Consider the following 27,768-nt stretch of genomic DNA (forward strand, 5'->3'; position numbering starts at 1 on the left):
GAACAAGATTGCTGTGACAGAGAATGCAGAGGAAAATTGAAGAATGAGGGCAGAGGGACCAGTATGGGAGCAAACTCAATTAAGCTTGGGCAGAAAGGGTTGGATTTTTGTCCAAGTAGGAGAGAAGTCTTTGCCCATGGAGCACTAGCTCTGACAGAGTTTGGTGCATGGGGAGTTCCTTGGCTTTGTGCTTTCTTGTTGCCAGTTATCTGTAGAATCCCACCAGGCAAACTCTTAGGTGCCTGGAGTGCCTAGTCTATGTTCACATTTGAATGTGTGGTCTGGCTTGTCCTAATTTGCATCCTGCTTAATTACAAGGCCCCTGACTCTAAACACAAGAGCATTTCTTGTTGCAGTGGTAAATAGTCCATCACATTGAATCGCTAGCATGTGTTTAGACTGGAAGGAAATTATAGCTGACAGACTGTTTTGTGAGCTGCTCCTGAGCTTGGAGCTCTTACCCCAAAGCTCATTTGTATGTGTACATCCTGTCCTGTTATTCCAGGGAGCCATTGCTCTGAGGAAGTGTTAACTGCAGTCTCCCTGAAGCAGTGAGGAGATGTCCTCAGCAGGAGTTGGTCACGTGCCTAATCATACTTGGTGGGAATGGGGCAGCTGGGAGCGAGCACCCCTATGTCAGATGAGACCAGACCTGTGTGGCACTCTCCTGCTCCTCTGCTGCTGGGGAAAGCCCTCACTATATCTTACTGCTTGGCTGGAGAGGGCTCTTCCTGGACCAGCAAGGAAAGCTGCATGCTAAGTTTCTGGGTATCTCAGTGGGATAGCTCTTATTCAGTTTGCTTTATTAAACCAACCAAGCATTTAATGCATGAAAACTCTTTATCTGCAGAGACAAACATTCAGTAGTTAATATCAAATTAAATTTGGCTGGACTGTGGGATACGATGAATGAAGATTTAATTTTGTCACCGTGTACTAATTTATTCAGAGGACCTGTTGCCCTTTTCAACACAGGAAGGACTGTGACTTGGGAATTGGGGGTTTGAATGAAAATATCCCATCTTGTCCTGTTCTCTGCAGTCGTTGCCAAGTCCACATTGAAATGAGATAGGAGCAGTTAAAGACACTGGTGAGATAAGGCAGTTTATGACTTTGGGGAGCCAGTCTCTGCCTTTGGGCAGTTAGGATTATTCAAACTGAATGAGAGGGACAAAATGTATTCCAGTAGCAAAGAAATGAAGCTGGTTGTACATTCCACACACAAAAAGGTTAAAGTGGCCAGGTGACTGCAGTTAAATAAAGGGCAAGAAAGCGTTTGCTGAGAAGTTTTGATTTTTCCCCTTTCTAGAGTCTTAAACTCTCCACTAGTCATGTAGGGTTTTATTTTTCAAAATATATTATGCATGCCTATATAGCCTTGGAATTAAGACTTGTTGTTATTGCAGGGTGATGCAGGTTTGATACCTCGAATTTGTGAAGGATTATTCAGCAAAATAAGTGAAAAAACAAAGCGGAATGAGGCATCCTTTCGAACAGAAGTCAGGTAGGTCTTGGCACGCTGAGAGTTTGCAGGTTATCAAATTTGTTTCAGTTACAAACAATCTGTTTCACTTTATCTCTGGGAAAAGTGCATATTTTTAAAAAATAACTTTTTACACTTGGCCTCAGTCCTGTAATTGATTTTTGTTGGCACTTGTAGTCAAAATGCGCAGTACTTGTACCTTCAAGCCAAGAGCTGAGCATACTGCATCAGTTATATGATAGTGCAAATGCCTTTGCTACTGGACAGCATCTTCCTTTTTTTTTACCCTTTATTTTGGACTAACATTAGGAGATCTTGCTCTTGCTCATGTCTGCTTTCTTTCCACTTTCTTCTTGCCTTTTTGGCTTTTTCCTTTATGATACAGTACCTTGTAGTCATTATTGTCTTAGGCCAACTTTGGGTCTGTGTTCTTTCTCTGAGCGTTTTGCTTTCATACTTGTCTTAGTATGGCTTTCCTTTTATAAAAGGCTCTTGAATGAGTCAGTGGGTTTCTATTCTTTTTCTTTCAGTTATTTGGAAATTTATAATGAACGTGTGAGAGATCTTCTCCGACGGAAATCATCAAAAACGAATAACTTACGAATACGGGAACATCCAAAAGAAGGGCCATATGTTGAGGGTAAAAACACTTGAATTGTTTTACACTACATATTTTATTACCTTTATATGTTTTAAAATTCAGTATCTAATTGTATAGGGCATTTTATCTTTTAAAATATAAATTATGACGGATGCAGTGGCTTACTTTGGTAAAAAGCATTGAAGGAACAGCTTCTAAATTTTGCATTTCTACTTGCTTTCCCAATCCATAAATTATTACAGTGTTTTTTATCTGTAAATTTATAATACATTTTTAAGTAATGTTAAGAGATGCAATTGGTTTTAATAGTTTGTTGACTGTAATTTATAAATCTTAGATATTTGGATGAAATGAAAACATATTAGGATCTAATTATCTTAATCTGTTCTCTACCAGGGAAGGTTCATGTCTCTTGTGGTATTATGCTCATGTTATTCCACTGAATAATTTAATAAGATTGTGTATTTTTTTTCTTTTTTACTGTAAATCTGTAAGTTGTCCAATGTTCATTCCTTTCCTTAGGTGATAAACAAGTACAACAATAAACACTAATTGCAGCAATAGTTTGCAGTAGTGAGTGTAATTTGAATCTTTTTGTAAGGAAAATTAAGGACATATATGAGCATACTGTAACACTCTGCTTTTCTTCAGACTTGTCTAAACATTTAGTCCAAAATTATACTGATGTTGAGGAACTTATGGATGCAGGAAATATAAATAGGACGACGGCTGCAACTGGAATGAATGATGTTAGTAGCAGGTCACATGCCATTTTCACAATCAACTTCACTCAGGTAACAAAAATAAACCCCTTCAAGAGATTGGACGTGTTTCATAGTGATCTATTTGTTTATATGTAGCAAACTCCTTTTCTAATGACTCCTGCTCTTTGTTGTTGTTTTTGGGGGATTTTTAGAAAGCCCATGGATGACCTGCTAGATGAAGAGAACTTGGAGGTGGGGGAGAAATTGAGTGTAAATTTGTCTGTGCATGCTATAACTTATTGAAAGCAATATGTGAATATAATATAAATATTGTAAGCTTAATGAAATTAATGCAGCACATGGTCTCTGCATCATGTAAATTACGACTCACAGTGTCATAGCTTGTCTGTAAATGGCTAAAAAGTTGCAAATATTACAATTTAAAGAACTAATATGGGACTTATGCAACCATTCATTATCAGATGTCTTTCAGTGGCATCTCTAATACACCTGTCTTCTCAAGATCTCCTATTGTAAACAAGTTAAATTCAGTCATGTCATGAAAAAGGCCACTAAATTTGATTCAGTAAAAGTGCAGTATTTATTAGCTTAACATACTTTATTTTATTTTTTCTTTTCTTTAGGCTAAATTTGATTCTGAAATGCCTTGTGAAACTGTTAGCAAGATTCATTTGATAGATCTTGCTGGAAGTGAGAGAGCAGATGCCACTGGTGCCACAGGGGTTAGATTAAAGGAAGGAGGGAATATTAACAAATCTCTAGTTACTCTGGGAAACGTAATTTCTGCCTTAGGTAAGTCTCTGGTTTTTGTGCTTGTCTGTCTTGAGGTGTTTTTAGTCATTAAATACCTTTGTTTACTTGCACAAATAATGGCGTATCACATTTTTGAAAATGAATGAAAATATCTAATTTTAATTTTTTTCTATCTTCTCATCACAGCTGATTTATCTCAGGATGCAACAAATCCTCTTTCAAAGAAGAAACAAGTATTTGTGCCTTACAGGGACTCGGTGTTGACTTGGCTATTAAAAGATAGCCTAGGAGGAAACTCCAAAACGATTATGATTGCCAGTAAGTGTTTTTAATTTACTCTTTTTGAATTCTGAATAGTTCATGCTTCATGGGAGTGGGTGTAAATATTTAGATTCCAGATGTTTTGTTAAGGCAGAACACGGTTTACACATATTAGTGATTTCTTTCTTTCTGAGCTTTCTAGTAACATTCTGGTTTTTACTTACACTCTGCACAGCGTAATTAAAGCTTTGTACATCTGGTCTATACTGGTGTGTGAATCAGTTGCTGTTCCAAGCTGTTTTTTTTTTTGTTGCATTAGTAGCAACCTGGTCTCTTTTGACATCCTGTGGGAAAGATGGTCACTTTTATCTAACCTAAAAGCACACAACATTTTAACTTCTTGTCTAAATTTAAGTATGATGAGTTATCTTGAAAACTCTCATGGTTTCCTTTTTACCCATAGGAAGGTCTGCAAGGATCATTTAGTTTAAAACCCTTCCTATGCCGTATGTATTGCAGGTTTGTCAAAAAATTGCAATGGAAATTCCATTCCCAAAAAAACCAAAATTAAGCCAGGATGATGTATTAGGGGAGGTGAGGATTTTGGATGTTGGAAATCAATCATAGAATGGTTTGGTTGGAAGGGACCTTGAAGATCGTTTAGCTCCATCCTTTCTGCCATGGTCAGGGACACCTTTCACTAGACCAGTTTGCTCAGAGCTCCATCAACCCCAGCCTTGTTTTGCTGGTGGGTAGGGCCAGAGACACAGACACCAAATTAAGGAGCTATATTTACTATAATGTAAAACTGTAGACAATCACAAAAGGATAAGCTGAGCAAGGCACATAGTAATTAGCTAAGAATTACAAAAAGGTAAGCTAAGAAGAGCATCTGATCATTACTACGAAAGAATATAGAAAGAAACTACGAAATACAAATACTAGGAAAGAAATTCTATAGTATACAGAATATAGCCTATAGTGATTAAGAAAGATACATCACCAGGTTACTCTAATAAAGATTCATCATCCAAGTCTGAGAGACATCAGCTGTGGTGGGAAGCTGTCACAGCAAAGGACTGGAGAACCACACCTGGCAATTGGGAAGTCCTGTGGTGCGTCCACCTCAGGCCATGAGGCTCCCCCACTTCACTATGACAGTGGCCCAGTTTTTATACTGTTGAACAAACAAGCAGATGTAATTTCTAATTTCATTCTCCTGTTGGCTTCCTCCCAAAACCTGGCATAGGCTCAAGGAGAAACCAAAGGAATTGTCTTTGATTGTAATACACCCCCTAATTAGGCCAGATGTAGCCTTACCCAGTTTCTAGATATGTAAGGGTAAAGACATGTTTTGCCAATAAATGAACATATATATAACGATGCTCTCTTAATGACCAAATATATGTATAACATTTGGTTGGAAGGTTCACCTATATGTCAACTTTGTCTCAGGTCCTGTTGTTCACACCTTAGAACTTCACTGTTTCAGTGGCTCACCACCTTCTGGGTAAAGAATTTTGTCCTAATATCTGATGTAAATCTCTCCACTTTTAGCTTAAAACCAGCCCAGGATGTGGCAGGCTTTCTGGGCCCTGGGCACAGACTGCTGGTTCACGTTCACCCACCAAAAAGAACCCCTAAATTCTTTTCTGCAGGGCTGCTTGCAATAAGTTCTTTTCCCTAGTCTGTACTCTTTATGTGGGATTGCCCCAACCCAGGTGCAGCACCTTGCACCTGGACTTATTGACCTTCAATGGGTCCCTGTGGGCCCACTTGTCAAACTTGTCCAGGTACTGCTGCATGTGAGGAGAAGAGCAGCTCTGGAATTTCTCTCACTCTTTCCTACTCAAGTGAAATGTGGTCTTAACTGGTGCAGTCCACTTTTGGGAATGTCGGATAGCAGGATTGAGTGAATAAAACGTATCAGATCAGGTTCTGGTTCTTCAGAACCAGTCAAATTTTCTGGATAGTAGTTCCTTTGTTGTAGGATTTTGGGGATGTTTAGGAGAATCGTAGATGATTTTGGACCAGACTCTGCTTTGGTTTTCTGGTTCTTTAAGTAAAGCTGTGCTGGCAACTTTCTTCTTGCTGCTTTCTTGCAGTTCCATGTTTTTTTTTGTTTTGTTTGTTTTGTTTTGGTTTTTTGCTTTTTTTTTTTTTTTTTTGACAGAGGGTTTGGGAAGAGAAGTTTTAGAAACACAGTGAGCTTTCGGTACCTATACTAATGATTACATTACCCAGCTTCTTTTTCAGCTACTTCCTCATCTATTAGTGATACTTCTGCTAGGCAGAGCCCTGATGGTTGATCTTTTATTCAACAGTAACTCTCCTGGTAATGTGGCAGAATTCCCTAACTGCCCAGCAAGCTGTCTGCATACATTTGTCCTGCCTTTTCTATAATTAAGCACAAAAAATGCAGGAAGATCACTTTAAACTGTAGGAATGGCTGTAGAAAAATATGTCTGGATATGATTTGTCATATTTCTGTAACATATTGTAACATCCTCCCAGAAAGAGAATAATTGAGTAACGGAGAGGAAACAGTAGATAAAGCAGGGAAGTGAGAATGTGAGCTAGGGGAATTATAGGCTGTTTTGAAGTGCATCTCCTGTAGCTCAGAGAGTCTCTACCACAAAAAAAAATATTTATTGTTTTTGAGAGAATGAGAAAGGGCAGATTATTTCAGTTGCTTAATTAGTTTTTTAGGTGTTTTCATTGTCTGATTCTCTGGAACTCTTGTTCAGTCTGATCATTAAGATTTCTGGATTTTTTTTTTCTTCTGTGTTTCCACTCATCTATTTGGATGCCTTAATTATCCTTTTAATTTGGAACACCATATATATTGTTAGGAAAATTAAGGGAAGGATAGCATTAGCACTTGCATTTAAATTGCATTGTTTTTCCTGGTTAGGTTGCTTGAAAAATAATACTAATTTCTTTTGATGCATCAGATAGCTGACAGTTCTGTGTGCTGCCAGATGCCTGCAGCTCAGGAGAACAGCTAAGTTTGTAAATTATAGAAGCTCTTCTCTTGTATTAGTTCTCTTGTCTGGTTATTTTTTTTTAATGCTGTTTAATTTCCCTACTGTGTTTTACCTGGAATATCTTTTCTTTTCAATGATTACATTGATACTTAAAAAATATTCACTGTTTTCCCGACTGATCTTGTAAAAAATTGCAAGAAAACCTGTGAAGTATTCATATAGGACATTTATGTTTAGCAGGGAACTGTAAATGTTAAATAGATTGACAGCAGGATTTCTTTGCAATACTTGGTTGTTAGAGCTGATTATCCTAATACACTTATCTCATACAATGTTTATTTATGCAAAGTTGTAGTGACATGAAAGTGGTGAAGAGTTGGAACAAATTACATCCATACTGGTAAATGATATATTTCTGTCTCTTCACCCACATTGAATTTATCTGACTTTTAGAATATAAACTAACTTCAGTAAATGAAAATATGGTGCTAGATAAACTGCTTCTGATTTCATGTCCTTAGCTATTTCACCTGCTGATGTCAATTATGGAGAAACTTTAAGTACTCTTCGCTATGCAAATAGAGCCAAAAACATCATCAACAAGCCTACTATTAATGAGGATCCTAACGTCAAACTGATCCGTGAGCTGAGAGCTGAAATAGCCCGATTAAAAGCCCTGCTTGCTCAAGGGAATCAGGTTAGCTTTACTTGGAATTTATGTGTAATTTTCCTTGAGTTATAACATCTATTTCTAGAATGTAATTATCTTTCATTATATTGATTTGAGTAAACAAGGTCTATGAGCCTACGAATGAATATTAGTTTCCTGATGGAATCATTTTCCATATGGCCAGCAGATTACCTCTTTTAACATAAGGGGGGGAAAATTGTCTTCCCAAATCTTTTAGGTTTCTCCTAATACAATCTGAGCTGGATTGTAGTGTGCTGTGGAACAGGTAGTCAACACAACATAAGGAGACTGAGCAGGAGCATACCTTCTGGGTCTATCGTGGACTGAAGAGGTACTTTGTGTAGTATCTTAAAAGAAGTAGAAGGTTTAAAGTATTCAAGATGCATAAATATAAAAATGTAGAGTATGAATGGATTTAAACAATACATTTTTGTTTGGCTGTGCAGTACATTAGAAGGCACATAACATTCTAAATATGTAAAAATATTTTCAGTAGTAGTGTAAGAAAACAAAAATGCTCTGTTTCACTTTTGCATGATTCTCTTTCTTGTTTGGTCCGTATGATCTGCTGGAAACAATCACTGCACATGTTCAGTTAAGTTTAGTTTCTCCTGTGTTCCCAGGGTGATAAAACAGTAACAATAAAGAATATCCAAAGGTGGTAAAAGTAACAATAAAGAATATCCAATTGGTTCAGGCCAGTTGTCTCTTCTACATAATGTCATTCAGATCTGCTAGATTTCATACTTGAGCAAATATAGTTTGGAAGTATCTGAAGTACTACTTTAGATTAGTTTCTAGAACTATGTAATTCTGTTTTCGATGGTCTGTGCAATGTGAAATGTCAGTTCAGCATGGACCATTGTTAGTAGAAGGGTAGACTTCAGCTGGATTTCATGATATAAAAATTTGCTGAAAAAGGGGATGGGAACCAATATTAGAAGCAGAAATGGCTATTGTTCATGATTGAAACAGAGAGTTCTGCTTTGTTACAAACAGTTAAAAAACGCTTTATGAGGTTGAATTACTTCTGTTTTTTTCGTATTCTTTAGGAGGGGAAAACAAATTATTTTCAAATGATGTTTTAGAGTTAGCAAAGTAGATGTAACTTGAAGTTTGACGTAGACCCCCTTGAAGTTTGAATGCTTTGACCTAGTTTCAAGCTGTAAAATAGTGATTATTGCACAATCAATCTGGTTCAGTGGTAGGATGTGGTAGATGGTTGTGTGGGAGACAATAGAGAACTTAAGCTTAACTTTATTGAATTTGTGATGGTTGTTAAAACAGCAGGTGGTGTATTACGTATGCACAGTATACATAAAAATCTCTGTATAATTTATTTTCTGTTTTCCTTTGTATCACCTGAACACTGTATTGCAAATGCTTCTGTAGATCTGAAGATACTGTTTACCAAAATATGGTTCTGGATTCAGTGTAGAAGGTCACATACAATGAATACTGCCTGTGTGTTTGTGTTGTTTAGTAATTTTCCTCTTCTAAGGCCAGTTATGTTAAGATATAGTTATTAAAGATAAAGCAGTATACATACATATTAAAGCAAAATGGATAACTATTCATGCATAATAAAATTTCATGCTTTTTAGAAATATAAAGAGAGCTGTATTAGGAGTTACCTCTAATAAATGTGTCTGGTTTCCGTGTGTGTGGCCATGTCTAGGTAGTGAGTGAAAATAGTACTCTCAAGCCAATTTGTATTTAAAATACCTGCCTTGACAGGATTTTGATTATTCTGTTTACGGTATTTCAAGGTAAAATGATATATATTAAAGTTCAAGTTATATATATTAAAGTATGCTAAAGACTCAGAAACTTGAACAATTGTATTTCATTTGGTTCCCCCAGAAATTGTGACTGTTTTCTTTGTTGATGTTTACTGTTCACGGTTTTAGATTGCACTCTTGGATTCTCCGACAGCTTTAAGTATGGAAGAAAAGCTTCAGCAGAATGAAGCAAGGGTGAGTTATAATTTCATAAAGCAGTTTTTAAACATCAAAGAGAGGTGGGTGGTCTGGATGCAGGAGTAGTTGTAATTTTCAGGATTTTTTTTTATGCACAACTAAGTTTTTTCCAACCAGTAGCATTGCCTTGATGCTTTAAAAAAAAAAAAGTAGGTGTGTGAATTGGTAACTTTGTTATCCTACTAATATAACATTGTAACTAAGAACAAAATACATATTTTATATTTATGTAGCAGTTCTGTTTATGAAAATGAAATGAAATTACTTGTTCCCTGACCAGCTTCCCTTACTAAAAAAGTATATTTGTAAATAGACTAGAGAGGGAAAAGCTACTTAAATCACAGTAGTAAGTAGCAAGTAATCACAGTAGCAAAATATTCAGTGTGTAGAGAAACCAGCAAAAGATTATGGGGAGAATGGTCTCCTATGCTTTGAAGTAATTTGAAATAATTTGTGGTGTGCGGTAGGTTTTTAGAAAATTTCAGTATTTAAATCTGGTGTGTACAAATATATTCAGTGCCTAATTAGCTATCTTTTTGGGGAGGGTCTTAGGTCTAGGCTACTTCACAGTGTGCTTCTCACCAAGTTTTTTCAATAATCCAGCCAAATGTAGAGGCTGGAAAAAATCTTCAGACAATTCGGATAACTCACAGCATCCAGAAGAATCTAGATATAATGATACTGTCATTTCTCTGACTAGCAATCTTTCATTCTTTATTGTATCATTCTGTGTTAATTCTTCCCTGTGTATTAGCTTGCTTTGAAAGCTGTTGCAAATGGGTTCAAAAAAAAGAGTAAAAGTCATACTTTGGAAGAGGCAAGAGGGAAATATTTGGAATTATTCAAATACATGGCAGCAAATATTTAGTTCTGAATACTGCCAAAAGATGCCAATCAAATGTAGATACATTTGTAGATACGATGCCTTTAAATAAACCAGCTCCTTAGCTGGTTTAAATGGTCGAGTTTACACTGGTACTGCTTTGACCTTTAGAATTAGAAAATTTATGTCTTGCTTTGAGAATCCTGCTTTATTTATATCCTTAGTCTTTTTGAGTACAAACAAAAAGCTTTTATCTAAGAGTAGTTCAGTAATGTAAATTGCTGACTATAGGCTAATTAGAATATGTTATGTATGTTCTGACGGTAACCATTGCTTATTGTGCTCAGAAGTGTTGGCCCTGCTGTCTGGGGTGTTTATCGAGTGTATTTTATTACCTTTGTCAGCCTTGTTAAAAGGTTATGTGATTACTATTAATGATAATTACAACAGACATAATTACTGAAAATTCTTGGTAGATGTTGCTAGTGGTTATAGCTTTTTTATAATTGAATGAGTGTGATAACTAATTTGTTTGTATAGATTTGAAGACTTTATCACCATATTTATATTGCCTGACAAATATATGGTGACTTTCTTTAATGAGTTTGTTTTCCTTATATAAGAATAATTTGTAGTAGTTTAATTTAAAAATGTTTCATTTAAAAGAGTTAATTAAAAATGAAATGAAGTGTTTCTGAGCAATACAAAATGTTCTGGTATGGTGAATAGAGCTGTGATAGACTTCCTTCATGTTTTTCTTTAATATTTTGAAATTTATTTTGTTCTTATTTTCCAGTTAGCAGCACCAGGAATTATAGTAATGCATTGAAAAGTGTGCTTACTTGTCTTTGTTGAAATCTTGAGATGCAGGTAGAGATGAAAGAAGCTTCTGTAGCTGTCATGGATTAATTTGGAGCTGATCTGCAAGGAGCAAAAAAAATAGCTGCAGGCAAATGGGGAGATGTTTGGAGCAACTGCATTGAAGACTCCTTTCTTTGTGCAGTGGCGTTATATGAAAGTTGCCTACAGAGGTGGACAACTGCTTGCTCAGGACAGGAAGGACAATTCCTAAGCATTCTGTTGGCCTGACCTGAGTTTGGGAGAAGGTCATGGAGTGAGCATGTTCAGAGCAACCAGGGGAATCAGGCCCCGTCAGCCTGGGTTTAGGAAAGGCAGATCCTGCTTGACCAACATCATCTCCTTCTAGGAGAGGATGACCTGGTTTGTGGATGAGGAAAAGGCTGTGAATATTGCTTGCCTGGACCTTAGGAAAGCCTTTGACGCTGTCTCCCACAGCATTCTCTTGGTGGAACTGTCTGTTCATGGCTTTACACAGGTGCATTGTTTCAGAAAAATATCTGGATGGCCAAACCAAGAAAAGGGGTGGAGTTAAATCCAGTTGGCAGCCAGTCACCAGTGGTATTCCCCAGGGCTAGTCCTTTTTAATATCTTTGTTGATGATCTGGACGAGGGGAACAAGTGCACCCTCAGTCAGGTTGCAGATGGCACTAAGGTGTGTGGGTGTGTTGATCTGCTGGAGGGTAGGAAGGCTCTGCAGAGGGATCTGGACAGGCTGGATCCATGGGCTGGAGCCAACGGCATTGGGTTCAATAAGGTGAAGTGCCAGGTCCTGCCCTTGGCTCACAACACCAGGCAGCACCACAGCCTGGAGGAAAAGGAACTGAAATGTAGCCCAGTGGAAAAGCACCTGGGGGTGCTGGTTGACAGCAGCTAAAGGTCACCAAGAAAGCCAGTAGCACCTGGCCTGTATCAGCAATAGTGTGGCCAGCAGGATCAGGGAAGTGATTCTTCCTCTGTACTTGGCACTTGGTAGGCCACACATCGAGTGCTGTGTTAGTTCTGGTCCCCTAATTTCAGAAAGGACACTTAGGTGCTGGAGTGAGTCCAGAGAAGGACAGTGAGAGTTGGGGAAATATCTGGAGCACAAGTGTGAGGGAGGAGTGGCTGAGGGAGCTGTGGTTGTTTAACCTGGAAAAAGGGAGGCTCAGGGGTAACCTCACTTTCTACAACTACCTGAAAGGAGGCTGTAGCCAGGTGGGGCTCAGTTTTCTCCCAGATAAAAAGCTATAGGACTAAAGGAAATGGCCTTAGGTTGCTTCAGGAGAGGTTTAGATTGGAAATCGGGAAAAATTCCTTAATGGAAAGGGTTGTCAAGCACTGGAAAAAGCTGCCCAGGGAAGTGATTGATTCACCATCTCTAGAGATATTTAAAAGACCTATAAATGTGGCACTTCAGAGGGATGTGGTTCAGTAGTGGCTTGGCAGTGCTGGGTTAACAGTTGGACTTGATGATCTTAAGGTCTTTTCCAACCTAAATGATTTTATACCCAGCGTTCTCCCAGTCTATAATGCCTTTGCAAGCATTTTCTCACTTCTGTGCTGATGACAATGAAGTGGATAGTTTCTAAGTTGCAGCAAACTTTGCTCTGGTTCCCTCCTGAAGCCTGCTGGTCTGCCTTCTCCTCTGCATGCCATCCTCTGGACGGGATTTTTGCCTTAACGTGCCTACCTGTGCCATGGGAAAGGAGCTGTCCCTTTATAGCGAAGGGATCGGTCTGTGGCAGTAAACTTCATAGGACTAAAGCACTTTATGAAACTATTTGAAGGTAGACAATTATTTAAAGTAATTATCCCAGACTTTCCTTTCATCTTACAGTGTAAATAAGAATTTTGTGTTTTGAGGGAGTATTGTAGAAATGGCAATTATTGCAGGAGCATCAGTGCTCTTCTAAATGCTTAAGTATTAAACTTCACAAAGAATTACACAAATACTTAGTACTTCTTTGAGAATGCATTTATCAAGAAATTTGGAAGAGCTGTGATTTTCTTCACAATTTGTTTTCTTTCATAGGTACAAGAACTGACCAAAGAGTGGACTAACAAATGGAATGAAACTCAAGATATTCTGAAAGTAAGGCAAATAAATATCTTTTCCTCTTGGCATTTGAACTAGCCTTGTTATTTTCCTTAAAAAAAAAATTATTTTTCTAGTCATCTTCTTTGTCTCAGCTCATTGTGCTATTCACCATAGTGACCCCACAGTGCAAAACAGTTTCTCTCTAACAAATCTTTAAATTGCTGAATGGTTTTATTGAATTACAAATGCAGAAAGTCTGGGCCAGGGACAAGTGGATCCCTCATATCCTTGGTATTTTTGTGGTATCAACAAGACCTGTGAATAATCACTTCCTATCTTGCATTGGGTATCTCAGTGGATGCAGTGCATAATAGATATGGATTTTCCATTGTCCTGGTGAGATTTTTCTCACCAGGTGCATGATATTGGTATTTGGTGCATGATTAAGGTGGCAGTCTGAGGTTATATTTTAATGGACTACTTGATGATTCCATGCATTTGTACAAGCACATGTGTGCATGCACACATACACAGAGGAATAATTCCCACAATTTTTTTTTAACATGTTAACTAACATTTTTGTTGCCAAATGTTTTATCAGTTCTGTTAAATAAAAATTTTGAAAATTAAGCTTAAGCTTTCAGGATTTGCTGAACATAACTTGTTTGTAGTGCAATTCAAGCAAGCATTTAGAAGTAATTTTTTTAATTATCCGTATTGCTGATCTCAAACTTGATTTTTCTTGTATCACTTTTTGGTTTCTTAATTTTTTTTCTTCACGTCCACCACTGTCTTTGATCTGACTTCCACATGAGTTGAATGGCTGTGTGCTTAAAAATAAAAGTAAAGCACATATAGCAGAGAGAATGGAGCAGGGTTGGTAACTACTTAGCAGTTGGAAGGATGAATGGACTGTTTAATGTCTGTCTAGATACTGAACTAGGAATTATCAATTGCATATTCATCAGAGATATTTTGGCTACATCTTTGTTGTTTCGTTTTTTTGAAGCATCTATACATACATAAAACTTTGTTAATTTTCTCTTTATTCGCATGTAGATTGGGAAGTCCATTGTCACATGCAGTGTTTGTGAATTTTGGTCAATTGTGGAAGTGAACATTATGTTGCATATGGGAAGTTTTGAAAGCTCCATGTTGGAAATGCACTGATTCATGCACATAAATTATAGAATCAGGAGGTGTTAACTGAACAATACATATAAACAAGGGAAAGCTGCATTTGTTAAATACTTGAAGCTAAAGGACTTAAACACAGAAGCTGTAATTTCTGATTTTCTAGTACTGACCTTTTTTAGCATGATTCTTGCAGCTTCTGTATGAACTGTACTCTCATAGGATGATATTTTGAGTGTATAAATATACCTTATACTCCACTTTTGGGTTAAAGGCAGTTGATTAAACTTTCTTTGTCCCAAACACCCTGAAAATCTGCAGAAGATTTCTTAGTTGCACTGTTCTATTTTACACTATTTCACTGAAGGTATCCATATTTTTATTCACTTCCTGTTTAATGATTTGTGAAATCACTGACAGCATATGAGTAGGAAAAGGCTTTTTGGAAGTTTGCCAGACTGAGTCACCAGAAAGCAGATTTTAAACTTTGGAGAGCAGTGGTGTTTCTTGTTATGGATTCTCTGTGAGTTCACTGGGGTTTTTGTTTCATCGTTTACATCCCTCCCTTGCGCACAGAGACCATACACGTAATTTGTAAAAACAGATTGTCTTGGCACTCTGAGAAGTGAGACTGTCTTTGTATGTCCACATCACTGAAGTCTGGCTTTGCTATCCAGAGATAGTTGGTGCCTTCCAATTCCTGACCTGCAAAAGGCTTGGAGAATTAAAAACCATTTGCTTTTTAGTTTCTAACACTTTTTGCTCCAAATCTTTTAGGCATATGCCTGCAAGATACAAGTACACTTGTTTGTAGCTGAATAGGATTCCCTACTTCATTGTATGTAGTTATGCTTTTTTGTACTAAGTTCTAAATATTAAAGTTCACATAATTTTGAATTGATCTCACAGGCTGATGGGAAAATCTGTTAATGTTTAAATCCAAAATAATTGAAAGGATTTTGCATAAGACTTGTAAAATTCAAGTAAGAATCACAGGGCATGTTGGTGTCTTCCACTAGATCAACAGATAATTGTTGGAAAAAGTTACCTGGCTTTCAATGAATATGGTGCTTTCATCAGGCAAAGATGCCTGACAAATAAATGGTGTTTTGCAAGGAAGAGATTTCTTAATTTTTTTTACCCTTGCCAGTTATTTTGAACTTTGTTAAAATTACGCGAGCAGCATCTAAATGCTACCTTGAAAATAATTCATAGAGAATGGAAAATACTCTCCAGCTATAAAGTGCCAAGGAACAGAAAAATCCATGTGAGGGCAGGTTTGTGATAAGAAGTATTTGGCAGCTTAAAATTCAATTTTTCAATTTTTCTAGTCAGCACTGATGCACCATATGTGCATCTGACATGTGCATCCCAGTATTCTTCCTTATTTCTGTTGGTAGCTTTTATCCCCTTTGACATTTGTGCATAGTTAACCTGAAGTTACGTTTTTCCATCTTTAGACTGAATATGTTGAACTATCCTATCTGCAAATGTTGTCAGTTTTGGATTTGGGGTAGTGTGCAGTGGCTGAATGCCACTACCAGCTGTGAACATCTTGTACAGTCTTTCATTCTATTGATGATAGATTGGATGTATCTTGGGCTGGGGGTGGTAGCACTGATAGTGTGCTCTTTTTCCTTTGTGCTTTTGGAAGAATCCTTTTGGAGGGTGACTGTGGGTGGCTTCCTCTGGAGTCTGACTTATTGTCAACTCACACCTAAAGCCCAAATCTTCTCATTTTCTATATTTAAAGCTTAGGACACTGCATACATCAGAGTTTAAATTTGTGCTGATTCTATATGAAGGATTCTTTATTGTGTAGCATGGCAGGTTCTTGGTATTGATCTGCCTGAAGTGCCAAGTGTTGTGTCTAGTAGTGATCTTCTCACTGTAATACAAACTGACACTCTAGTATTAAAATCTGTCGCCCGTCCTTGTTTTTAATAAAAGCAAGGATATTTGAATGCTTAATAAATTTAATAAATATGTGGACGATGCTTCACCATTGGGTAAAATACTGCATCAGAGTCCAAAATGATAGTGTTTGGTTTTAAGTCCACAGGCTTTGGGTTATTTCTTTAAATACCACCAAAGGATTGCACCTCACAGAACGGTGTTGCTTTACATTACGTCTCTGTCTTCAGATGTCTTGCAACCTCAGCACTTAACTGGAGCATTTAGCTTTCATCTCGAGCACATTGGATCTTTGTGTGATTTTTTTTTTTTGCCTTCTTCTAATGTTCTTTCATATACATTCCCAAAAAGAAGAGGAGGAGGGAAGAAATCCTGTTTGCTTTTTTCCTTAGTTCTTTTTGTACTGTTCTGCTAAAGATCAATCGTGGGATCTGAGATGTTAGGGTAACCTATCCAACTTTTGATTTTTTCTCTTAATTGGTAATTTAATGAATTGGTACGAAACTTCTTTTGATGTGGCTGCTTTATTTGACTGCATATGTTATCATTCTCCTAGAGATATTTTTTTTTAAGTGTCACCTTTTTTTGTCATCCTTTGTGCATTTCAATTTTTTTCTCTAACCTTTAGCAGCTTATAGATTAATCTTTTTAAAATGTGCGCTCCTTTATATAATTCTCTGCTGGTTTTTCTTCCCAACTTTCTTGTAAATTTCTCTCCCTTTTTCTGTTTGTGTAGAAATTGGTATGACTTTGAGCTGTTGCCTTTTTAATATATGTCATTTGTAGCTAGTGTAAAGGTATTTAAATGCTCTTTTAAAATTATTTTTAGTTTGAAGTAGATATAAAGTTCCCTTTTATTTGCTTATCCTGTTGTTTGATTCTAACCACGTCATTAGTTTTGTGTGTTGGTGGTCAACCGATGTCAAAGTATGCAGAGGGATCTATCATCAGAGTCTATTAAAGGACAAGGGGTTTTTTTGTGTGTGTGTGTCGAATTCATGTGATCAATAGTTTAACTAGTCACTATTTCAGCTGGCTTTATCCTGTTGGATTTAGTGACACCACCTCATTTGCATCAATAATTATGCTGCAGCACTTTACCACATGGTGTGCAAATATGTTATTGAGCACTGTTGATGATTTATTTGATTATTCTTTTTTTGTGCTGTTTGGTTGACTACTGCTTAATAGTGCATATTTATGTCTTAACGATGGTTGTTACTTCATGTATGTAAACTCTATGTAAACTGCTTATCTTCAAGCATTAACATCTACTGTTTGTTTATATCATGCCTCTTTTTGGGGAAAATGAAATACCCTTGACTTGCCATGATGAATAAATACAGATTAATACCAATTAATTTGGTGGACATACTCATCTAAGCAGGGGAATTTTCTTCCTTTAGGAATCTTGGCTATATGCAGCAAAGACACTAGGAGACCAAAACTCAGAGCAGCTGTGTTGCTCGTTATGAGGTGTAGATTAGGGTGACACAAGCAAATATAATTTATTTTAACATTTTGCTTTCCATGGTGGCTTGCATACCATAGTGAACTCTGTCAAAAGCAGTTTGTTGTGTTCTATATAAATGTTGCATTTATATAGAACATTTGTCTACATTTATTTACATAGCCAGATAATCTTTAAACCACATTTGCTGAATGGTATTAAAACACTATTGTCTTGGTTCTTCCAACTGAAACACTGGGCATACATCACCATTTTGCTGTTTTATGCCTTGTTGTTACTACCTATTAACTGTGACCCACTTGTCTGGTTTTCCTCTTCTCATTTGTGTTGTGTTCTACCCCAGTATGTTGCCCTTTGAGCATTTGTTTTCTTCATTCTTTCATATCATTGCTTGAACAAGCTCAGTCCTCAGGTGAGAAGTGCTCTCAATTAGCACCTTCTGCTTTCACCTAAAATTCTAGTGTTTGCTTCTACTTTTGATGGCGGCAGGATAGAGGAGTTGTAGAAGCTCTTGGGCTCCTGAAAAATGAACTCTAGGACTTCTAAAAAGTAAATAGACTTTAATCTTGCCTTTAAGAAGTGCATGTGAATTTTAAAGACCTCTGCTCACATACCTGTGGAGAACAGGTTCTAAAATTGGTTGTATTTACAGGTCAAATGAAAAAAATGGTGTTACAAGACTGGTGTGCATTTGCAGCTTTGGCATATGTGTTTATTTGTATGTTTGGCAGGAATTGTTTCTAAGGCTTTTTCTATTTCAGTAAGTGAATACTTTTTGTAAACTTGTTGTTAGACATATTGGTGTTGCATTTTGCTTATACTGTCTGTTATTGGCAGTGGTTGAAGCATATCTGTCTATTTCTAAAGGGAGAATTACATCTGTACTTTGACTTCAACAAACCTTACTTAATATTTTATAACTTCTTTTATCATCTGTTTATATTAGAAAACTCTTACTGCATGTGTCCAGTTTTTGTTTCCTTTTTAAAAGCTATGTCATCTGCTTGAATTTTTAAGAGGTTTAAAAATCTCTGCAAAATTAACACAGGATTGCACAGCTATGGAGCTGGCAGAAAGAATGTAAGTCTTGAATTTGTTTTCTGTTCGAAAAGTTCATAGAATAAATAGAGTAGCAGCTCTGTTCCTAGGGATATTGGCTTTCTCAACAATTGTTTGTCCTCCAGCAATTATGTAATATATGTTCATTTATCAAACTGAATTTGTATGAAAAAGAAAAATGCACATTCACATGAAGTAGTCTCTTATTAACATATTATGTTTAATAGAGTTGCCTTCAGCTGGCTTGAGTGCTGTGCAGAGGAAAAGATATTATGAAAGTTTCAAGAGGGCTGATGTTAATTATTCTTGTTTATCTTGGTCAGTAATCACTCAATGAATGAAAATAGCATCTTTTCTTTAGAAGCCTGTTTGACTGTGGTTTTGATTTCTTGCACTAGATGTCACTGCAGATACAATAATCAAATTCTTCTGCATGCTTAATTTGGATTTAATTCATATATTTTAAGGGAAAATGATTTGCAGTATCTTGAATTTCATTGCTATTTGCATCCACTAAAATAAGTTTATGAGAATGCCAGAACATTGCTTTAGGAGCAAGTCTTGAAGAACCTGAGTAACTGTTCTGACAAAATCACTCCTAAACAACAATTCACAGTTGTAATGCACTGCAAAGTGATGATGTACATTAAGATTTATTGCAATTATTTTTCAGTGCATTTTTCAACCCTCTTTTCCAACTGACAGTATATCTAGAATGTTTGAAAAATTTAGCTAAAGCCTTTAAAATACATTTATTTTCTTAAATTTGTATCCTTGATATTTTAGAGATGTACAAGATCAGTTTCTGAGAGAGGCAGTATCTTTCATTTTCTCCGGTATTGCAGTTAAGAAGACAAACAGCCTTTTGGACACAGGCCACTCCTGCTAATTACTTTCACTGGATATTGCAGTTGAAACACCAGTAGCAATGATATGCAGTTCCTATTTATAACCGCTTCTTTTAACATTTTTCTCTTGATTAATCACTTCTGTAGATCTATAATTGAGTTTCAGTACATGAAAATTTAATAAGTTTGGTTTTTTTAATCTTTTTTAAGAAAGTTGTCTGATAACAAGGGAGTGTTTATTGTTCTTGGTCCTTTTACATTATTTACCCACAGCTCCTGCCTCCCAAGCAGTGATGAGTAATATCAAGTTTAGCTCTCAATTTTATTAGGATTTGTTATATTATACCCATCCTTGTGCTTTATGTATTTATTTCCCAAGTGTAGCAGTTACTAGCAGTGGTTGTAGTTAAAACATGATCTATTCTGATCAGAAGATTTCTCCTTTGGAATTAGAGTTTGTACAGAGATTATCCAAATATGATTTGTTTTACTTTAAAGAAACGTTGTTTTTTCATACTTTATGACTGAACAGACATCATTATTAAGTGATGATTATTACTTTACCTAAGTAAGTTTGTCTGTCTCAGCCTTGGCTACCTGTTGTCAGAGCATGAAAAAAGTACTGAACTGGGAACTGGTGCTACTTATCTACTGTAGCTTTTTTCCTAATAGAAGCAGTATTGAAAGGGTCCCAGCCACCTGAGGAACGCTCAGTGCAGCAGTCAAAAGTAGATTTCAAAAGGAATAATTGTCTGCTTTCAAGTCTTTCTGCCACCTGTGTTCATCTGATGAAGAAATCTCCTTTTTCTCTTGCAGATGCTATAGCTGCTTGTGATGCCTTTGTGGTGGACTGACCACTTTTAACTTTCAGTTTCTGCTAGGAAGTTGTGATCAAGAGATGCCTAAGGCTACTGATTTTTTTTTTTTTTTTTGGTTTCAATTTTAAACTGTTTTTTCCACTTGTCACCAGCTGGGCCATAAAAGAAGCACAACTGGGGACTACAGTTTCTGAGCTCGCCAATCACTGATTAAGCCAGGGTTGAACAGTTTAGTTGATAAGGCTGTGCATTTCAAAAGAGGCCCTCCAGTGTCTGGGAACAGCCATATTGCCAAATATTTCACTGCCCTCCTTCTTCCACGTGAGGCCCTGCATTTGTAGATTATTCAGGCCATGCTTAGCTTTAATGCATCACTAGAGCTTGTAGGTGGCTTTCAAATGAAAGGCAGTCAGAATGGGTTGCTTTTGAAATCCTTTCTACAGCTGAGATGCCACTTGTTCACCAATTCCTCCTGGGCATTTGTTCTGCTTTCCTATTAATTATCTTGTACCAGGAAGGTGGTCTAAATTGAAATCAGTGGAAGCTCCTGAAAGAAAAAGAAATATATCCTAAAAACTGTTTCTCCCAAAGGATCAGCAGAGAAGTATTAAGAGAGAGAAAAAATGTAAATTTCTCTTTGGATTTGGCTATGGGATAGGAAAGAAGCATTCTAACATCAACAGTTTAGATGAACCCCAGATTTATATCTGCCTCACAAACAAGCTGTTTCTAATGACAACGTGATATGAAATGCTGGAACCATTTTATTCTGCTGGTGGTTTTAGAAGTATATTTAGGAGTTTATTGCTGTGTGATTCTGATACCTTTGAGTGCATAGTACTGTTGTGCATCTGACTTTGCATCTTAAATAGCAGCTGGGCATTAGCCTTGATTCACACAGTCTTAAACACAGGTGGCAGCACAGACTGTGGCTGTTGCAACCAGTCAAGAATGTGCATCAAACTATGCATATTCCTCTGCAAAAGTCTTCACTGTTGTGTTGCTAGTCCTGAACTCTGTTTTTTCTCCTTGGTGGTTGTTGCTTGCTGGTGTGCATAGTCCTTCCTCCTCCTCCAATTCTGTTCAATAGCGTGGGTTACATGTTGATCTGGAGGAAGGAATTCACAGATTTAAAGCAATCTATTACTTTAGATTAATCTCTACAAAAGTAGAGATTAATATCTAGGTAAACAGTAAACAGAACTCTAGATAAGTGAAACAATTCTCCCATTGCCCTAGAAACATGCAAAAAATAGCAAAATAGCTTTTAAAATTAATAAATGTATTTGTTATGAGCCTAGGTTTTTTTTCTCTCTATAATTTCCTGATTCATTTATCATCCAGCTTTAGCAACAAATGAGGTAGGAGTCCTGTAGATAATAGTCCACTGCTTTCTTGATGCATTCCCAGAATAAAGTCTATGAAATAAATTATTTACAGGTCCTGTAGAAAATATGTTATCATGTAATTAAAGGCTGTTTTGTAAGGCATATGGAAGAAGAGATGAATGAAAATAGTCTGTCTCTTTGTCTTCCAACCAGGCCTTTTCCCCTTTTTAGCTATCAGCATGAAGAATGCTGAGGGTGGAGGTGCTGTCTCTTAGCCAGGAGGTATAATATCGCCTGTTTGGTAGCATCAGTAATGGCAAGAAAAGTCTTGTTCTCTGCCCCAAATGTCGGTGTTGCTCTCTGCATACTTGCCCTTTGAGGCTAGTGTGTCCTCAGTGTGTTCACACATACGAGACTCTGAAGCCTTCTTCACTTGGGACAAACCAAATTTGCTCTGGGCGCTTTACTTCTTGAAGCAGAAATAGCTTTCCCTTAAATCAGGCTAGTGAGGACAGGAACCAGCTTGCAGCAGATGCTGCAGCATGGAAAATAGAAGCTTTGATGGGTTAAGTTTTATAAGCCACTGGAAAACAGGATTTTACAGACTAGTGTCCAGAAAGCCAAAATAAGAACCTCTGCTTACAATTAGCCAAATCCTGCAGCTCTATTCAAGGGATTTTTCTCAGATGTCAGAAGTAGTTCTATCTGTACAAAAAAGTCTGAAGTGTTAAGGAGCAGGCATTTCAGCTTAAGTTGGTTGTTGGAATTCCAGGAATGAAGGCCAAATTTCCTCAAAAATAACTTTGGTTATGCTAGGGCTTCTTATATAAATCCTTGCATCACATTAAATGTAGAGGTGCTTTGGTGTGCCACCACAATAGTAGGGTTTCTGTGTATTAGTAGCCAGCTATATGTCAGCAGTGAGCATGTGGCAATCTGTTCTGAGATGGAAAGAGAAATAATGAAAAATGGAGAGGGTAAGCTGACCTCATGAGACTAAGAACTGCTCTGTAATTTTCTTATTCTTTACATCACTCATTTTCCATAATTTAGCTTCACTGTCTTAGCAGTTGCTCATTTAAGCAGTTCTACATTCTGCATTGGACTTTTTGACTGGTGTTCATTGCAGAGAGCTATTGATGCCTCTCTGGGCTGCTGCAGGAGCACCTGCATTTTCACAGTAAGCTGTTCACAACAAAACTGCAGTTTTCTGATCTTGCTTTTTGCAGACTCTTTAATTGGCATCTCTTGCTTGATGAGGGTGCTACAATCTAATGCTCTGGGAAATGGGGGGAAACTGCTTAGGAAGCTTCTGCAGTGGTGGTTTCCTTTGTAGTATTGGATAGTAGAAGTTTCTTTGTCTCAGAAGAATGAAGTGTCATACCTCTACTAAACTTCTTGTTTTAAATGCACTGAAACCAGTACAGCCAATAGTATAGTATTAATTCTTTCTTCCATTATCTAGAAGGAGAAGACACAGTAAGAGTTTGTGCCTTACCCAACATCTATATACGCAAGTAAATCAATATCCCTTTTCGTAATTGATGGCTATATAAATAATTTATTGCCTATAAAGGAAGAACATTATTTTTAATTTTCAAAAATGTTTTATTGAAGTCCCAGGATAGTCCCAAACATGTCTTTGGCATGTGCACAAGTTATAAAGCATACACCTCCACTGATGGTGTATTCCATATCCCCTCCTCTCTTAGCATTGCCTCCCAAATAGCATGTACTGCTTTTGAAGCTAGTGATTCAAAATTTATTTTGATATTCCAGAATCCATACCTGTGTCAAACTGAAATAAAACATGGGGTAGAAATTTGATACTGTATATGCAGCTTTATAAAAAAACTAAAGTTTTTTAAACAGACACCCACTAAGATGAGGAGCAGCTTCACTGATACAATACAGAGCAAAAGAGCTTTTCCTACTTTAATGTGTAGGCTATCACTTCAGTGAGAATCTCAGACATTTCTGAGTTTTTTCTTGGAACACTTTTCTTTTTTAACCCTGGAATTGTCAGTCACAATTAGACACTATCTATTTTTTTTTCAGCTGTTAGTGTTTTGCCTTAGCTGATCTGTTTATCGTAAGTATTTTTAAGAGAGTCAGTCTACAGAACAAGAAGGGTGTTCATGTTACCAGTTTTCATTGAAAACATAGCAAGCTAAATACTCAGCTGTACTTATTCCTTCACCTTTTAAGGAATGTTACTAGTAAGCCCAAACCAGATTCCAATCTTTAGAAATTTTGTTTTTACTCCTCTCCTACCTCTTGTTCCTCTTATCCTCATGAAATGTTTTCTCATACTTTGAAGTGAAATTTCCTTGCTTCTCTTTTAGTTCTTTGAGCAATATTATGCATAGAGAAATCTTTTTCCATTTTCAACCTTCTTATCAATAACTTCCCTAATGCTGGCATTTCTACTGTTTCTTGACATCCATTTCCAGTATTTTCTTATATTGGGAGGCTACTATGTATATGCTAGTTGTCTAGAAAACTACTGATGAAATGTCTATCTTCTGATGGCAATGCAGCATTCAAAAATAAGGACTGGGTCTGTTCTATCTCTTCAGCCTTTGGTAGTTTAAGCCCTCAGTGCAAGCATGAAAAGCTCTTGTCCACAAAAATCAGATGCGTTACCTGGTATGCAACAAACCAGTAATTACACACTAGAGAGTGAACATTTATTTCAGAGTTGAACAACCCTGGGTGCCTGGTGGTATTCCACAAATCAAACACACCAGCTGTCAGAACTTGTTGCTATTTATTTATACATTTTAACAAACAAAGGAATTAGTGTACATTGGCTACAAGTCACCTAGTTCTCCTATTAATTGGTATTCCCTCTTCTGGTTAATGATTCTCTCACTTCCCATGTGAATTAGTCTGTATGCTCAGGCTTTCTCTTCTTTTGGGTCTGTGGATTTCTAGGGTTGGTGATTGTGATCTGCCCCTGCCGAAATAACATTTTACCCAGTCGAAGCTGATTTCAGCACAATTGGTGAGTTGGTTTATTAGTTTCTTTCTTATCTTGGAATTTCTGCCATATGTCCTTGTGACCCATAAATTTTGCATTCTCTGGGCCCACTATAAGTGGTACATTCCTCTTCCCAAGGTTTGTTAACTTCCTCCTAGGTTTGAGATCACTGAAGCATGTCCAGCCCTAAACTGTAACTAGACAATTTTACCAATGAGAACTTTGTTTTTCTAACACCTGGACATCACTTAGAGCTTGTGTGCTGCTCTCTGATTTATGGGTGGAATCTCCCTTCTTGTTGATTAGGCTTGAAAGTGTAACAAAGATTTAACATTAAAGGACATGCTTTCTTATGAAAATTTTATACATTCCACATTTTGTGACACTCTGAACATATCTCTGTTGTTTCCAGATATTTCTTCTGACTCTTGTAGGTTTTCCCAGTTGATCCATAGAAAGATTACTTTATGATGTAGGATTTTTTTCTTCTGGTACACTTACATATTTTTCCCTCTGAGTATGAAAATGTTACTGAGATATAGTATAGAGTATACTGAACCCTGACAATCTAATGTAACTTAATATCCTTCTCTTTCCACTACAGTCTTCCCAGAAGGACATAAAAATATCTTGTCAGCTGTGATTGTCTCACTCAATAAGAATCTTGTTAAAGAGAGTGCAGATTCAGTTTTATTTGTTGGAGGGTAATGGGCTAGTGTTTCAGGTTATCCCTGTTTTAGGTGCTGAAGTATCAATTAGTGCTTTAATATATTTTAGGTGTCTAATTCCCATTTGAAGTGGATTTGGCTGTATCAATATCTTAAAACACAGGGTTTAGACACAATTCTGTGGGCCACTTGCTTTTTTCTTTTCCCAAGCACAACTTCCTCCTCTGTGAAAGAAGTCTCATTGTTTTGCAGGAATGTTTTCAGTAAAAGACTTGTGGTTTCAGGCAGCTTCTGGCCTAGTAATAGTTCATCCGTGAATATAATTTCTATGTCTGGAGTTTTTGCCCTTATGCAAATACAGAAAGCATAATTAGAAAACTAATCAATCCACAACAGACCAGACAAGGACTTAATCATCTTCAAAATGTCAACTTCTGTAGAACTTCTTGTTAAATACTCACATTTAATTTTTTTCAAAGTCCTATTTGCAACATCTAGGCAAACTGTGGCTGAAGGATTTGTTCTGAATCTGTTTAATTCAATTATCAGATTTTCTCTATGGTACATGTCTATTAAAAAGTATCTTCCTGAGCAGACACTGCTCTAAACCCTTGACTGTCAAAGGTTGCAAGTTTATTTTTATTTTCAGCTGTTTTTCATTGCCCCTTGTTGTTCTTATTTTGTTGCTGTGTTCACAGAGCATAAGGAAACAAATCTGAGATGGGTTATATTTCAAAACATCAAGAATGGCATTTCAACTTCTTTGTAGCAATCCAATGGTGCTCAGACCTTTGATTATCTGAAGAAGCAGTTTGATGCTATAAGGAGTGAAATTGATTTATTACCTGCCCTTGGAAGCTTCTTAGCATCCTCCTTCATTTGCATTCCTGAGCTCAGGTTACAGTATCAGACTTATACTTTTGACTAGATAAAGGCATGGTCAGCACAAGGATTTGACAAGGTGGTGGATGGAGCTCTGAGCAACCTGATCTAGTTGAAGGTGTCCTGTGAGGGTCCCTTTCAACCCTAATGCTTCTATGATTCTACGATAGCAGGCCAAAAAAGCTACTGATGTGACTCATGAAAAGAACATATTTGAATCTTCTGAAAAGTGATGATTTATGTCTTGGTTTTTTCTGGTTGATTGTGGAGATGTTTGTTTGCAAGAAAAATTTCTGGTTAAGGGAAACAATTCAAAATCTCATCTTCCAGGCATCATGCAAAGTTTGGTTGCTCTAAGGAACAAGATAAGCTATGCAAAAACTTAAAAAAAACCAGTCAGGATACCCGATTGTGCATTATGTTTTGCATGAAGGAATGACATGTCCATAGTTGTCTGGGTTGTTTGCTTTTTTTTTTGGTTTATTTGTTTGCTTGTTTGTGTTTTGTTTGTGTGGTTTTTCTGTTTGGTGTTTTTTTTCCCCCAGTGGGATCTGCCCGTCATTTGTGCTTCTGCAGCTTCTGTGGTGAGAGCTTTTTGATGAGAACTGAGAAAACCAGCCTTTGAAATATTGATATGCCAATTGATCTGCAGAATTTGTTAATTTGCTAGTTATGTGCTGCAGGGATTCTCTGAATTTTGGGGAAAACAGTAAATCTTGTACTCAGGCAGACCATCACATAACCAAGAATTATCTGTGTGAAAGAAAAGAAGCATATAGTTTCAGTTTTGGTTGCGTATCTCAGCTTTGCAAGGAAAGCTTTTTCCATTGAGAAGTGCAACTGATAATGTGGTAAGTGTGAAGTCATGCTTCTGAGCAGCTGAAATGTAGATGTTTGAAGTGCCCAGCTGGTTTACAGTAGTCTGCCTGCCATTTGTCTCTGTTAACAGTCTTTAATTACGTGATCGCCTTGTCTTTTATTATTTCTTTCTCTGGTTTCAATCGGTGGAGAGATGGCTGCAAAACCCAACATGAACTTGTGGAAGGAAGCAGGCCATGGTCTGATTTACCTTGATGGGTTCCAGAGTTACAGTCATATACAGGGAACATAACAAACAGGCAAAGGAGAATTTTAAGGTTAAGTTTCTGTTAACCCATGGAAATTGTATCTTACTGTATCCCTAACCCAGAGAAATTTGAGAGTGTTTCCTCCTGAGGAATTTCCTTTTGGCCATTTTCCTTTCAGGTTGCTAGTCTCTTAAGACCTAAATCGATTAACTGAATTTAAACAGTCATTAATACTCTTAATTGAAATATGCCTGGGAGAGAATTTGGTTATATTTGGTTTTATGTTTAAATCTCTGTAGTTTTGTCTAAGTATAAGCTACTTTACACAGTAAATCTAAAGGTTTTCTCTATTAATAAAATAACATATTTAAATGTTAAATGCCATAGATTGCTTTTGGTAAAGCAATATCAAAGT

At 36.9% G+C, this 27,768-nt stretch overlaps 1 protein-coding gene across 11 annotated transcripts in view; it reads left to right on the forward strand.

Moving 5' to 3' along the window:
• Positions 1 to 27,768, forward strand: part of KIF16B (kinesin family member 16B) — a 141,911-nt gene that overhangs the window by 24,792 nt on the left and 89,351 nt on the right. For all 11 annotated transcript variants that reach the window (XR_008436381.1, XR_008436382.1, XR_008436384.1 and 8 more), the window contains exons 5-12: positions 1,407 to 1,504; positions 2,014 to 2,123; positions 2,736 to 2,878; positions 3,433 to 3,601; positions 3,749 to 3,880; positions 7,332 to 7,507; positions 9,412 to 9,477; positions 13,176 to 13,235. Coding sequence is in view for 4 of the 11 variants with exons in the window: in XM_053973913.1 (XP_053829888.1) it covers positions 1,407 to 1,504; positions 2,014 to 2,123; positions 2,736 to 2,878; positions 3,433 to 3,601; positions 3,749 to 3,880; positions 7,332 to 7,507; positions 9,412 to 9,477; positions 13,176 to 13,235 (954 nt within the window). In the remaining 7 variants the exon portion in view is untranslated. The remainder of the gene's footprint in view (positions 1 to 1,406; positions 1,505 to 2,013; positions 2,124 to 2,735; positions 2,879 to 3,432; positions 3,602 to 3,748; positions 3,881 to 7,331; positions 7,508 to 9,411; positions 9,478 to 13,175; positions 13,236 to 27,768) is intronic.

This window comes from Vidua macroura, chromosome 3 (assembly GCF_024509145.1).
Source record: "Vidua macroura isolate BioBank_ID:100142 chromosome 3, ASM2450914v1, whole genome shotgun sequence".
Lineage (NCBI taxonomy): Eukaryota > Metazoa > Chordata > Aves > Passeriformes > Viduidae > Vidua > Vidua macroura.